This window comes from Pteronotus mesoamericanus, unplaced genomic scaffold, assembly GCF_021234165.1.
Source record: "Pteronotus mesoamericanus isolate MK-2021 breed Mesoamerican mustached bat unplaced genomic scaffold, CSHL_Meso_final contig_58, whole genome shotgun sequence".
In the NCBI taxonomy this organism is placed as follows: domain Eukaryota; kingdom Metazoa; phylum Chordata; class Mammalia; order Chiroptera; family Mormoopidae; genus Pteronotus; species Pteronotus mesoamericanus.
Genome location: NW_026555205.1, coordinates 9,536,074 through 9,549,077, shown reverse-complemented (window position 1 = coordinate 9,549,077; position 13,004 = coordinate 9,536,074). Strand labels below are relative to the sequence as shown.

The following is a 13,004-nucleotide window of genomic DNA, read 5'->3' as shown; positions in this document are numbered from 1 at the left end:
ATCGATGATCTTATAGTAAGCCTATGAGGTAATCTTGTTTTACAGGTATTGAAGAAGCCTCAAAATTCACTCAAAAGCAATGTTTTCCAGTCAAAATTGAGGCATAGGTAAACACACTTCACCTCCTTGCACAACTACAGTAAAAATTACAACTAGACTACAAAAGAAATATCATCCAAGTTCGTCAGAATCGAGCTGTATGGAAGTCCAACAACCACAGATTTAAAGAAGCCACATTCATCCAGATGGGTAGGAGGGGCAGACACTCAGAGAGGCACAGAGAGGTGCAGAGACGTGGAGTAGCTCAGAGAGGCATGGAGAAGCAGGACTGTTGGTCCCATATTTATGTGTGGTGGATAAAAATCATGAAAAATACCTCAGGAACAAAGGATCCCAGCCCCACACCAGACCACCCAGGCCAGGGTTCCAATTCCAGGAAGATAAATCCCCATAACTTCTGGCTGTAAAAACCAGTGGTGGTTGGGGCAGTGGAAGAAACTGCAGGATTCTCAGGTGACTCCTTTTAAAGGGCCTGCAATGGTTTTAGGACTTACACAGACCCACCGCCTCTGGGATTCAGTACCAGGGCAACAGCTGGAATGGCACCAGGAGCATACAGGGAAAAAAATATGTGACTGGTATTAGGGAAAATGCTGAGAGAGAGCTTCCTCCTGGGAAAATCTCCGGAGGCCAGGCAGTGGCACTGTCTCCTCTTTGAGCACCCCACACAGATCCCAGAGTGGTGACATGGGTTACCTCACCCTATCGACTACCTAAGGCTCCACCACATATAACTTACAGGTGCACTTTTCTATAATAGGCCACACTACAAAGACAGGGAGTCAAAGCAGCTCTACCTAATACACAGAAACAAACATAGGGAGGCTGCCAAATTGAGGAGACAAAGAAATATGACCCAAATAAAAAAACAGACCGGGGGTGCTGCTCCGGGGAGGTTTTGCCCTCATGCCCAGCGGAGGTGGCCACGGCACTGGAGATGCAAGGTGTGACGGGGCCTGCCCCATGTTCCCCGGGATGGCGGCTTTGAGTCCCACAGGGTTTGCATTCACTGAGACTAACAGCATCTGGTGAATGTGAGCCTCAGGGACTGGTGGCTGGGTGAGCTAACAAAGGAAAATGAACTAGGGGGAAACCTAAGGAAGAAGCCATATAGAATATAAACCTCTCAAAAGTCTATAGTAGAGCTAAAGAAGAGGACAATCAACCAAGGGTCATCCATCTGAAACTGTAATTGGCTCACTTATAATCCCAGGACAAAGTTATAGATCACAACTCAAGCCTAAGCCTCCCTTTCCTAAGACCTCTACAGAGATGTTTGATATAAAGTCTTGGGCTGAGTATGTTGTGGAATGGGCTGCAAAGGACCCATATGGCTTCCTTACAACAGTTATTTTGGCCCTTACACTATTGTTTCTAGCAAGTGCTATACTGTTATGGAAGTGGGCTAAGATAATTGAGGCCAGGGAAAAGGAGCAAAAGGAAAAACAAAAACTTCAAGAAAATATTGCAAAAACTAAATGACTAAAAAAGGATTGAAGGAATGAACAGGAACCATAGAAAACTTATTTGGGAAATAACGCAGCTTTGGAAGGACCCTCTAAGGTTTCTTTTCTGGATTTATGACTACTCAGTAAACAGTCTGAGCATAAGATTCATGTCAGTTCTGACCCTTACTATAGCAACTTAGGCTTTAGTATTGAAGTCTGTTGACAGTTACTGTAGATTGGCATTTATTATGCTACAGATTCTTTATAACTGACTTAGTAATTTGCCATTTTGAAGCTTATTTACTGAAATTTAAACACCCTGTGGGGGGAAAATGACTTCAGATTATGAACTCTGTTCAAATATTGGTTCAAAATGGAGTCTTGTTCTGGACGAAGGAAACTAAGAATGTAAAACTGAGAATTTTCTTGATGTGAATAGTGTGCTTTGGCTTAAAAGAGATCCATTACATTAATTGCATCTTTTATACTTATTGTTTATTTCTTAGAATTATTTCTGGTTTCCTCAAAGCAAAATATTATTAATCAATGAGTATTTCTGAATTTTCTCATTTTAGCCTTTGAGATACTGGTAATTATCAGATATTTTGCATTTTTAAATTCTAATTTTATTAAAAAATTCTATTATCTTGACTATATAGAATACCACCTACTGGATATAACAATTTTTGTACTTATCAATACTGCCATTTATTTAGAAATGACTTGTTGAATAGAGTAACACTGATTTAAAGCTTGCAATAAAAATTCCAAACCTTGTAGAAAAAAAAAACAGACCAAAACTCTAGAAAAAGAACTAAATTAAATAGAGATAAGCAACCTATCAGATGCAGAGTTCAAAACACAGGTTATCAGGATGCTCAAAGAAATCATTGGGTACTGCAACAGCATAAAAAAGACCCAGGCAGAAATGAAGGTTACATTACATGAAATAAAGAAAAATCTACAGGGAACCAACAGTGGAGGGGATGAAGCCAAGAATCAAATGAACAATTTGGAATATAAGGAAGAAAAATACATTCAATCAGAACAGCAAGAAGAAAAAATAATTTAAAAAATGAGGATAGGTTAAGGAGCCTCTGGGACATCTCCAAACATACCAACATCCAAATCATAAGGGTGCCAGAAGGAGAAGAGGGAGAACAAGAAATTGAAAACTTATTTGAAAAAATAATGAAAGAAAACTTCTCTAATTTGGTCAAGACAATAGACATAGAAGTGCAGGAAACACAGAGAGTCTCAAACAAGATGGACTCTAACGGGACCATACCAAGACACACAATAATTAAAATGCCAAAGGCTAAAGATAAAGAGAGAATCTTAAAAGCAGCAAGAAAAAAGCAGATGGTTACCTACAAAAGAGTTCCCATAAGACTGTCAGCTGATTTCTCAAAAGAAATTTCGCAGGCAAGAATGAACTGGCTAGAAGTATCCAAAGTGATGAAAACCAAGGACCAACAACCTGGATTACTGTGTCCAGCAGAGCTATCATTTAGAATCGAAGGGCAGATAAAGTACTTCCCAGACAAGATAAAAATAAAGGAGTTCATCATCAACAAGCTATTATATGAAATGTTAGAGGGAATTATATAAGAAAAAGAAGATCAAAACTATGAACATTAAAATGGCAATAGATTTACAACTATCAACAACTAAATCTAAAAACAAACTAAGCACACAAGCAGAATACGAACAGAATCATGGATATGGAGATCATTTAGAGGGTTATCAGTTGGGAGGGGAAAGGTATAGAATGGAGTAGCCAAAGGACTTGTATTCATGACCCATGAACATGAACAAAGGGGGCATTGCTGGAGAGAATGGTTATACTGGGAGGAGGGGGGCCAAAGGGGGAAAAATTAAGACAACTGTAATAGCATAATCAATAAAATATATTTTACAAAAAGAGCAACTTTTATCTTAGCCTCTCTATTTATAGAACTCTTTCATAGAGGTCATATATTATTACATCCTAACATCTACAGTGTTTTCTTCTGGAGCTCACAGTCTGGTATTTCAGTGAGTATGTATGTATGTGTATTATTAGATAAAATTGTGGCAGAAGAAAGCACAGGGTGGTAATGGGAGGAATTAATAGTGGGCATACCTAACCCAGACTGGAAGAATCAAGGAAGGTTTCCCGGAAAAGGTGATGCTTGAACTGAGTCATGGATTGGGAAGTCAAAACATTTTCTAGTGCCTAGTAAGTACACCTAATAAGATAGTTCACTTAAAAACACTTAGTGCCTAACAGATAGTATGGACTTGATAAATTATAGATTTCATTATTACCTGCTCCTTTCATACAAACTTGAATGACAACTTGTGTTTTCTATGAGGAATAAATGTGATAATGCATGTAAGGTACTTAAGATAGTGTCTGGCACATAATAAGTTCACCGTAAATTGGGCAGCTGATTGTGTTGTTGGTGGTGGTTTTATTACTTTTAGATTCTACTTCACTGAGATGGAATATTCTGTCTCTGATTTTCTGGTTTGTCTGACTCTGCTGTCTGTCCTGTCACATTATTTCAGATATGATGTCTCCAAGCATGCTTATGTTTGGAGCTATTCCTTATAACAACCATTGGTCCAACCATTAATACCACTATCACTGACCATGTGGTGTACTTAAGTTATGGTCTTCAAAAGCATACAGAAAATAGATGCCCTGATCATAGAAGAAATGAAGCAGAACCATGGTTGCCTTAGAAAATTTTTTCTGTGTAATAATAGGATTGTCTCTGGTTTTCAGAGCAGTACAGCTCCTGTATTGCTAAGCTGCAGGTGGTGGAAGTGAATCAAAAGCCTACCCCACATTTTTGGTACTTTCCTTGTCTGGATCAGAGGGTAGAGTATATGTAAGTCACAAGTGTGCTCCTTAGCCAAATCCCATCTCTCCACCAGAGCCAGTAGAAACTCCTTCCGCACTAGCAGTTGGAAGTCATTTTCCTTCCAGTTTCCCTAGCTAGTGCAACCCTTACCAGGGAGACCCAAGTCAGGGGGCTCCCGCTTCTCAGTTCTTGCCTTGCTTGCAAGAGAAGAATTCAGTTAAGAGACAAACATATATAGTGGAATGAGATAGCAATTTTATTTATGAAAACACACAAGCATGAAGCTGCAAGCAGATACCCAGCTAATCTCAATGCCTCACATATAGAGGAAATAAACTTGTTAATAAATTTGTTGGTTTGTTAGTAAGTTTATTCTATACATTTGAGCACCTGGCTACAAGGGCACTCAGCTAACCTGAGTGCACAGACTATTGGGGCTCAGGGGTTACATACTTTAGTGAGTTTCTAGGTTCTCCCTCCTTCTCTCTGTTCCAGACCTCGAGACAGTTACAAAGGCTTTCTTTTCCAGCTAGTATATATGATACACACATAATTTCAAGGGCTCCCTTCCTCCCGCACTATCATAGTTTTGTTTGTGATGTTTGGAACACCTGGCAATCTTAATCAAACTGGGCTCAGGACTGCTGAATCAATGGGTGAGACAGGTTTCCCTTTTGTTTCTAGCCTCCTGTTTTAAGCTCTGTATTAGATTGTACTGGTCAGGTTCCCTGTTTTATTTCCCCTTCATTCCTGGCTGCTACCTAACACAACTCTTAGTGTTTGTTGGGTTTTTTTTTTTTTTTAGCTTCATGGATATTTTAATGGGCATTTGTAAATGGTGGATATCAGATATTGCTACCTCGCTGCCTTACTAACCCAGGATTCCTTTGGATATAATCTATCTTCTCACTAAAGACTGCAGTGAAAAGACACAGAAGTCCTTGGCTTTTCCTTTGTCCTTTGTTACTAGCTTTGCATCCATTCTAGGGATCTTGTTTTTACCGGTCATCTGATTTTACCCAATGCAGGAGCCCTCTTCCTTTTTATAAGAAAAACCAATGGGGTAAAAATGGGGACAACTGTAATTGAACAACAATAAGAAAGTAAAAATAATTAAAAATAAATAAATACTTTTTTAAAGAAAAAAACCTGTGTTGTACTTTCCCGAAGCCTTGATCTCCCCTGGAAAGAAGGAGTGTAAGGGCAGAGGGAAGCTGACTAAACCTCGGGGGGGGGGTGACTGTCAGGGTGTGGGGGTGAGGAGGATTGGGTGGTGGGGATGCTGCTTTCTGTCTTCTTTTTTTTTTAATTCTTAGTCAGCAACTCTGGTTTTACTACAAAGTTGTAAGTAATAATTTCATAGAGAGGCAAGCAGTTTCATGAGAAGAGAAGAGGCTTGGAAGAGGGAGAGCTGGATTCTGACATGTACTCAGTCACTGTGTGTCCTTGAGTATCCTTTTTAAAAAGGATATCCTGAGTATCCTTTTTAAAAAGGATATCCTTAATATCCTTTTTCTAGTCCAACATCCAATAGGATCCCACGCTGCATTTGGTTGTCATGGCTCCTTGTCTCTTGTAGTCTTTGATAATTCCTCAGTTTCTCCTTAACCTTTCATCACTTTGATACTTCTCAGTAGTAAAATGTCCCTCCATTTGAGGTTGTCTGACATTTTTTTCTATCATGATTAGAGTTACACTTTTTTTGGGGGGGCCAAGAAAGCCAAATAAATGATGTCATGCCCTTCTCAATGCATCATATGAGGAGATGCACATCAATATGTGTTATCTGATCACGTTCACTTTAAGCACTTAAGGTGGTGTTGACTGGGTTTCTCCACTGATCTATTTTTCCTTTAGTAACTAATAAGTATTTTGTGGAGAGGTATTTTTAAACTATGCAAGTACTTTGTTTCTCATCATAATTTCGTACAAAAATTTTAGCATTCATAAGTGCTTATTACTGGGGTATCCTAATGGTGAATTCCTATTTCCCTCATTCCTTTTACATTTATTAATTGAAAATCTTTTATAAGAGCTGTACATTATCCTTCCCTCTCAATATATTTATTAAATTATTAATATTAGTACAAATTCATGAATATTTATTTTATTCTACAGAATATAGTCCAAAACTGTGATTATTACTTTTGTTGTTTAAGCTTCACTTTCTTCTTCTTTGAGTCAGGAACACTGACGATTGCCTTATTAAACTGTCCTCATTAAATCTCATCACAAGATCTTCAAGAGCATTGTGTTCCTCATTACGGGAGTTAAGAATTGATGCTAAGATGGATGCTTTGAGGCAGGGCAGGGACCTCTGATATTCCGGAGTGCCCAAGTTCTGGGTTAAGAAGCAAAGATAGTCAACTGGCAAGACCCTTTGGTAAATATTCTGCTCCTGCTCCATCAGGATGCTGGCAACTTCCTCAGGAAACTGGATGAGGGGCTGCAGATCAATCAGTTCCTTGCTGATCCCAGCTGAACTTGAAGGGAGGGCACTGGAATTGGCCACAGATGTGCCTGATTGGCGTTCTTCAGGTCCATCCATGCTGTTGCAAAAGGTGATATTTCATTCTTTTTTTATGGCCAACTCGTATACCATTTTATATGTACCAAGATGTGCACTTGTCTATTGATGGGGACTTGGTTTGCTTCCATATCTTGGCTATTGTAAATAGTGAAGCAATGAAAACAGGTATTCCCAAAAGTGGAATAGTGGGGTAAAGAGGCAATGTCAAAAGGCAATTCCTTTTTTAATTTTTTGAGGAACCTCCACACTGTTTTCCATAGTGGCTACACCAATTTACATTCCCATCAGCAATGTACAGGGCTCCAACTTCTCCACACCCATGTCAATCTTTGTCTTCCTTGATCTTTAAAAAAATTACAGTCATGCTAGTGGGTGTAAAGTGGCATCTTGTGGTTTTGATTTGTATATCCCTAGTGACTAATGATGTTGAGCATCATTTCATGTTCTTATTGGTCATTTGTCTATATTCTCTTGAGAAATATCTATTCAAGTTTTTACCCATTTTTGAATTGGGTTGTTTTTGTTGTTGAGCTTTATATAAAGTCTAGATATTAATCTTATCATATATATGATTTGCAAATATTTCATTCTGTTTCCTTTTGTTTGCTGATAAGAGTTCTTTGATGCACAAAAGTTTAAAATTTTGATGAAACCCAATTTGTCTATTTTTTCTTTTGTTGCCTTTGCCTTTGGTGTCATATCCAAGAAAGCACTGCAAATCCAATGTCATGAAGCTTTTCCCATGTTTCATAGTTTTAGATCTTACACAAAGGTCTTTGACTTATTTTGGATTAGTTTTTGTATATGATGAGGTCTGCCAGGAAAAATCCAGCCATTGTTAATATAACAAGAACAGTATGTGTGACATTGATGTAACCTGGCAGCCAAGGAGAGTGGATTGGAATGCACATGCATGAAAAATGACGACTTCATTGTACTAGTCAGTGGGGGTGGTAGGTGCCATTGAGTGAGCATGTGTACTGTGTGACCCTCACATTCAAAATGACTGAATGAGTAAAGCAGCTTATCTGCATCAGATTTTGTGTTAAGCTTGAACATTCCTCCACGGAAACTATGTGGGTAATACAGAAGCCTACAGCTATGGGCAAATGGTGATTGGCAGCTTCATCACAACGAAGTGCCTACTCATGCATAATGTCTTGTGCAGAGTTTTTTGACAAAACAGTAAATTACCAAGGTGACTCAGCCCTCATAGAGCCCAGATTTGGCACCCTGTGACTTCTGGCTTTTCCTAGAACTAAAATCACTTTTGAAGTGGAAGAGATTTCAGATCATTGATGAGATTCAGGAAAATACAATGGGGCAGTTGATAGTGATTCCAACAAAGAATTTTGCAGAGTGTTTTCAACAATGGAAGAGATGCTGGGAGAACTGTGTGAGGTCCCAAGGTGCCTACTTTGAAGGTGACTGAGGCATCAATGTCCTATGCACAGTGTTTCTTGCATCTTGTATCTACTTCAATACATGTCTCTATTTTTCATAGTACATGGCTGGTTACTTTCTGGACAGATCACGTATGATGTAAGAGTCCACCTTTTTTTTTCATGTGGATATCCAATTTTCCTAGCACTATTTGTTGAAATGATTGTCCTTTCCCCATTTAATGGTCTTGACATCCTTGTCAAAAATTACTTGACCATATATGCAAGGGTTTATTTCTGGGCTCTCTATTCAATTCCAGTGGTCTATATGTTTTTCTTTTTTTTAATTAATTGATTTATTTTTTCATATACATTTGTCTCTGCCTTCCCCCCACCACTTTCCCTTGCCCTCTCCCTTCCTTGCTCCCTCCCTCCCTCTCTCCCTCAACTCTTCCCCTTTGGTTTTGTCCATGAGTCCTTGCTATATGTTCCTTGACTTTCCCTTTCCCTTCCTTTTCCCCCGCCCCCCTCTCCTTCCCTCTTGTCTCTGTTGGTTTCTTTTCCTTTCAGTGTTGCTGATATTATTTTCCTTGCATCTTTGTATTGTTGCTTAGGTTCCATTTACAGAGGAGATCATAGGGTATTTGTCTTTCGCTCCCTGGCTTATTTCACTTAGCATAATGCTCTCCAGTTCCATCCATGCTGTCGTGAAGTTTAGTAGTTCTTTTTTTCTTTCTGCTGCGTAGTATTCCATTGTGTATAGGTACCATAATTTTTTGATCCAATTATCTACTGATGTGCATTTAGGTTGCTTCCAACAGTTGGCTATTGTAAATTGTGCTGCTATGAACATTGGGGTGCATAGGTTCTTTTGTATTGGAATTTTGGTATTCTTAGGGTACAGTCCCAGCAGGGGAATCACTGGATCAAAAGGCAGTTCCATTTTCAGCTGTTTGAGGAAATTCCACACTGATTTCCACAATGGCTGCATCAGTCTGCATTCCCAAAACAGTGTACTAGTGTTCCCTTTTCTCCACAACCTCCCCAGCCCCTGTTGTTTGTGGATCTGTTTATGATGGCCATTCTGACTGGTGTGAGGTGGTACCTCATTGTAGTTTTGATCTGCATTTCTCCGATGGCTAGTGATGCTGAGCATCCTTTCAAATGGCTCTGAGCCCTCTGTATCTCCTCCTTGGAAAAGCGTCTGCCCAGGTCCTTTGCCCATTTTTTGATTGGATTGTTTGTCTTCTTGGAGTGGAGTCGAGTGAGTTTTTTATATATCTTGGAGATCAAACTTCTATCTGATGTATCATTAGCAAATATATTTTCCTATAGAGTTGGCTCCCTTTTCATTTTGCTGATGTTTTCTTTCGCCGTGCAGAAGCTTCTTATTTTGATGAGCTCCCACTTATTTATTCTTTCCTTTATGTCCCTTGCTTTAGGAGACATATCAGTGAAAAAATTGCTGCGTGGGATATCTGAGAATTTCCTGCCAATGTTCTCCTCTAGGACTTTGATGGTGTTGCAACTTATATTTAAGTCTTTTATCCCTCTTGAGTTTATTTTTGTGTATGGTGTCAGCTGATGATCCAATTTCAATTTTTTTGCATGTAGCCGTCCAGCTTTCCCAACACCATTTGTTGAAGAGGCTATTATTTCTCCATTTTATGCTTCTGCCCCCTTTCTCAAATATCAGTTGCCCATATAGACCTGGGCTTATTTCTGGGCTTTCTATTCTGTTTCACAGGGTCTATGGATCTGTTCTTGTGCCAGTACCAGATTGTTTTGAGTATAGTGGCTTTGTAGTAGAGTTTGATGTCCAGTATTGTGATCCCTCCTACTTAGTTTTTCTTTCTCAAAATTGCTGCAGCTATTTGGGGTCATTTATGGTTCCATATAAAATTTTGAAATGTCTGTTCCATTTCTTTGAAATATGTCATTGGTATCTTAGTAGGGATTGTGTTGAATCTATAAATTGCTTTGGGTAGTATGAACATTTTGATGATATTAAGTCTTCCAATCCATGAGCATGGTATATGCTTCCATTTATTCGTGTCTTCCTTAATTTCTTTCTTCAATGTTGTATAGTTTTCTGCGTACAGGTCTTTTACCTCTTTGGTTAAATTTATTCCTAGGTACTTTGCTTTCTGTCTTCTTATCTGAGCTGATAATCCAGGCAAATCGCAGAGCGCAGGGCAGGAGGAAGGCAACCATCTTGCAAAGATCTCTTGCAAAGTCTTCATATTATTTGTAGATCCCAGGCTGATTAGGGTTCCCTTACTTAATAAAATATAAAGAATGGCTTGTGTTGTTGCTCTTTTTCAATATCTTTCCCAAGGTGTATCTCCCATCTTATATTAGCTTTCAAAAGCTTGGTAATGTGCATTCAGATTTATCTATTTGCCCTATGTTCCACTCCTTGTATTCCATCACCTCTGGAATCCTGGATTTGGTTTATCTATCCCTTTGTCACTCCTCCAATATGTTGACATACAGGCAGACTCCAACTTGTACACCGGGTGAGATCTCAAAGTTCATTCTGAAGTCAATTGTTTGGAAGGTGACATATATTTTTTATTGGAGAAAAAAAAACTTTTTTAAATGATTGTTATATTTCCAGGCCAGTCCACAAAAGATTTCTTTTAGCTTTAATGTACTAGAACTGTAGTCCATTTGCGATGAAAACGTAGAAATCTTACTAATTCAGCAAATACCAGATGATGGCCCAATGGAATAAGAAATGCTTTTGCTTGACTGCTGGCTGGCCCTGGAATCAAGGATTTGGAATTAGATGAGGTAGATGAGGACTTTTATGGAATTTGGAAGGCTGGAGATGGTCATAATACCAGTTCTTCATTATTTCTAAGTTTACTTCAAAACTGACAACTTTAATTAGTAATGACTACTATATACTGAGCACCTACTGTTTATCAGGCAAAGTGCCAGACAGTTGACATACCTGCTTCTCATTTTACCATCAGAACAGCACTATGAGGTAAATACTATAAGGACCTTTATTCTATAGATGAGGAGACTAAAGCTCAGAAAGTTAATGAGTTTGATGCAGGTTACTCAGATAGCAGAATTGGAAACCAAAGCAGTAGTTTCCCAGTCTCCAAACCCGTACTTTACAATATGTACCTGGCCACCATTTTCTTTTCCTTATCTGGAGCACTATTCCTTGGGCTATTAGCCATAATTAGAGTTGTTTATTTCCTAAAGGAAACAAATATCAGAGGAATCAAGAGCAGTGGAAGGAGGGAGAAAGGGAAGCAAGAAGAAAAATTCAATTAAAAAGTCAACTAAAAATTCAGGTACAGAAGTGCTTCTCAACTGTGCTGTGCATACAAATCACCAGATGCTTGTTAAAATGCAGAGTATTACTCAGCAGTTCTGGGGAGGGGCCTGAGATTCTACATTCCTAACAAGCTCTCAGGTGATATTGCTCCTGTTGGATCACGGGCAACGTTTTGAATAGCCAGTCTATATGGTGCAAATGACAAATAGACAAAAAAAATTAAGCATCATTAACACCTCATTCCTAACTTAATCAGGATCAACTTTTACACTAAATAGTCACCAATTATTACATTTTCTCCTGTAGGCTGTCCCCAGTCCATTGCCTCTGCTTTGGTTCTGCCCATCTGTTTTAGCTTATGCTGAAGTACTTTTTTATTGTTATTCTATTACAGTTGTCTCATCTACTTTTTAAAATATAAGTGTTAAAGACATATGTGCGTCTTCTACCACTCTGAGCTTTAAGCAGTCTCAATCAGGCATTGGTTTCCCTTGGCACAAGAATAAGTCTCTGGCTATGGGATTCCATATCTCAAGAGCTGTTCTTAGCTCTCTCTTTCTACCACTAGGAACAGTCGTATGACATATAACACTGTTGTCCCAGCTCTTTTTAATTTCCTTTCTCAGAGCTACTGCCTTAATCTGGAGCAGGAAACAGCCTGGATTTTTAGAGTCCAGATATTTATTTTTTTGCTGCATAGTTGAAATAATACCAAGAATGTACTTAAGGCAGCCATTGAAAGGTTCTTTGCAGAGTCCTCCTGGCAATTCAGAAAGCCAGTAAAATTTTTTTCCTGGAAGGTTGTTTGCTTTATCTTGACACCTTCTTTACTCCCTACCCTCAAGATTTTGACTGTAATCATTTTGAACCATTCAAGTTTTTCTTCTATTTTTAGATTTTCTGACTCATTCCTCCCCAATAACAAGAATCAGGGAGGGCCTTCTAGCCAAGCTCTATGTTTTAAAGTAGGAAATAATTTCTCACAGTCTCTACAAATCAACTTGATGATCTGTAGCCCACAATGACTTCACTGCTTTTACACCCTCTCTCTCTAAACCGTGGCATTTCTAACACCCTTTGCATGTAAATATTCTTCTAGCCACCACTTGAATATACTAGACAGGTTCACATTTCATTATGGGATAAGTAAAAACTGCTGAAAAACACTTGCAATCTTCTCTTTGTAACTACTATCCATTAATCTAACTTTTAACATATGGAACAGAAATAACCCTTCAAATGTTTTACAATGGCTGTCATATTTTCCTTTAACCATCTCTTTGCTAGACCAAACATGCCCAGTTCCTAATCAGTACTTGATAGTTTCTTGACCCTTATCTAGATGCACTATAGTTTGTAATTGTTCACTTTAAATATAGTCCCTAGAAATGGACATATTACTCCATGTGTGTTTGACCAGTGCTGAGACCATTA

General features: G+C 38.7%; 1 protein-coding gene across 1 annotated transcript; it reads left to right on the top strand.

The window, feature by feature from the left end:
- The first annotated feature begins 1,332 nt into the window (after positions 1-1,332).
- On the top strand, positions 1,333-1,542 carry LOC129076258 (small integral membrane protein 15-like). The gene has a single exon (XM_054580425.1). It carries the CDS (start codon positions 1,333-1,335, stop codon positions 1,540-1,542), a length of 210 nt encoding a protein of 69 aa, XP_054436400.1.
- Positions 1,543-13,004: the final 11,462 nt, after the last annotated feature.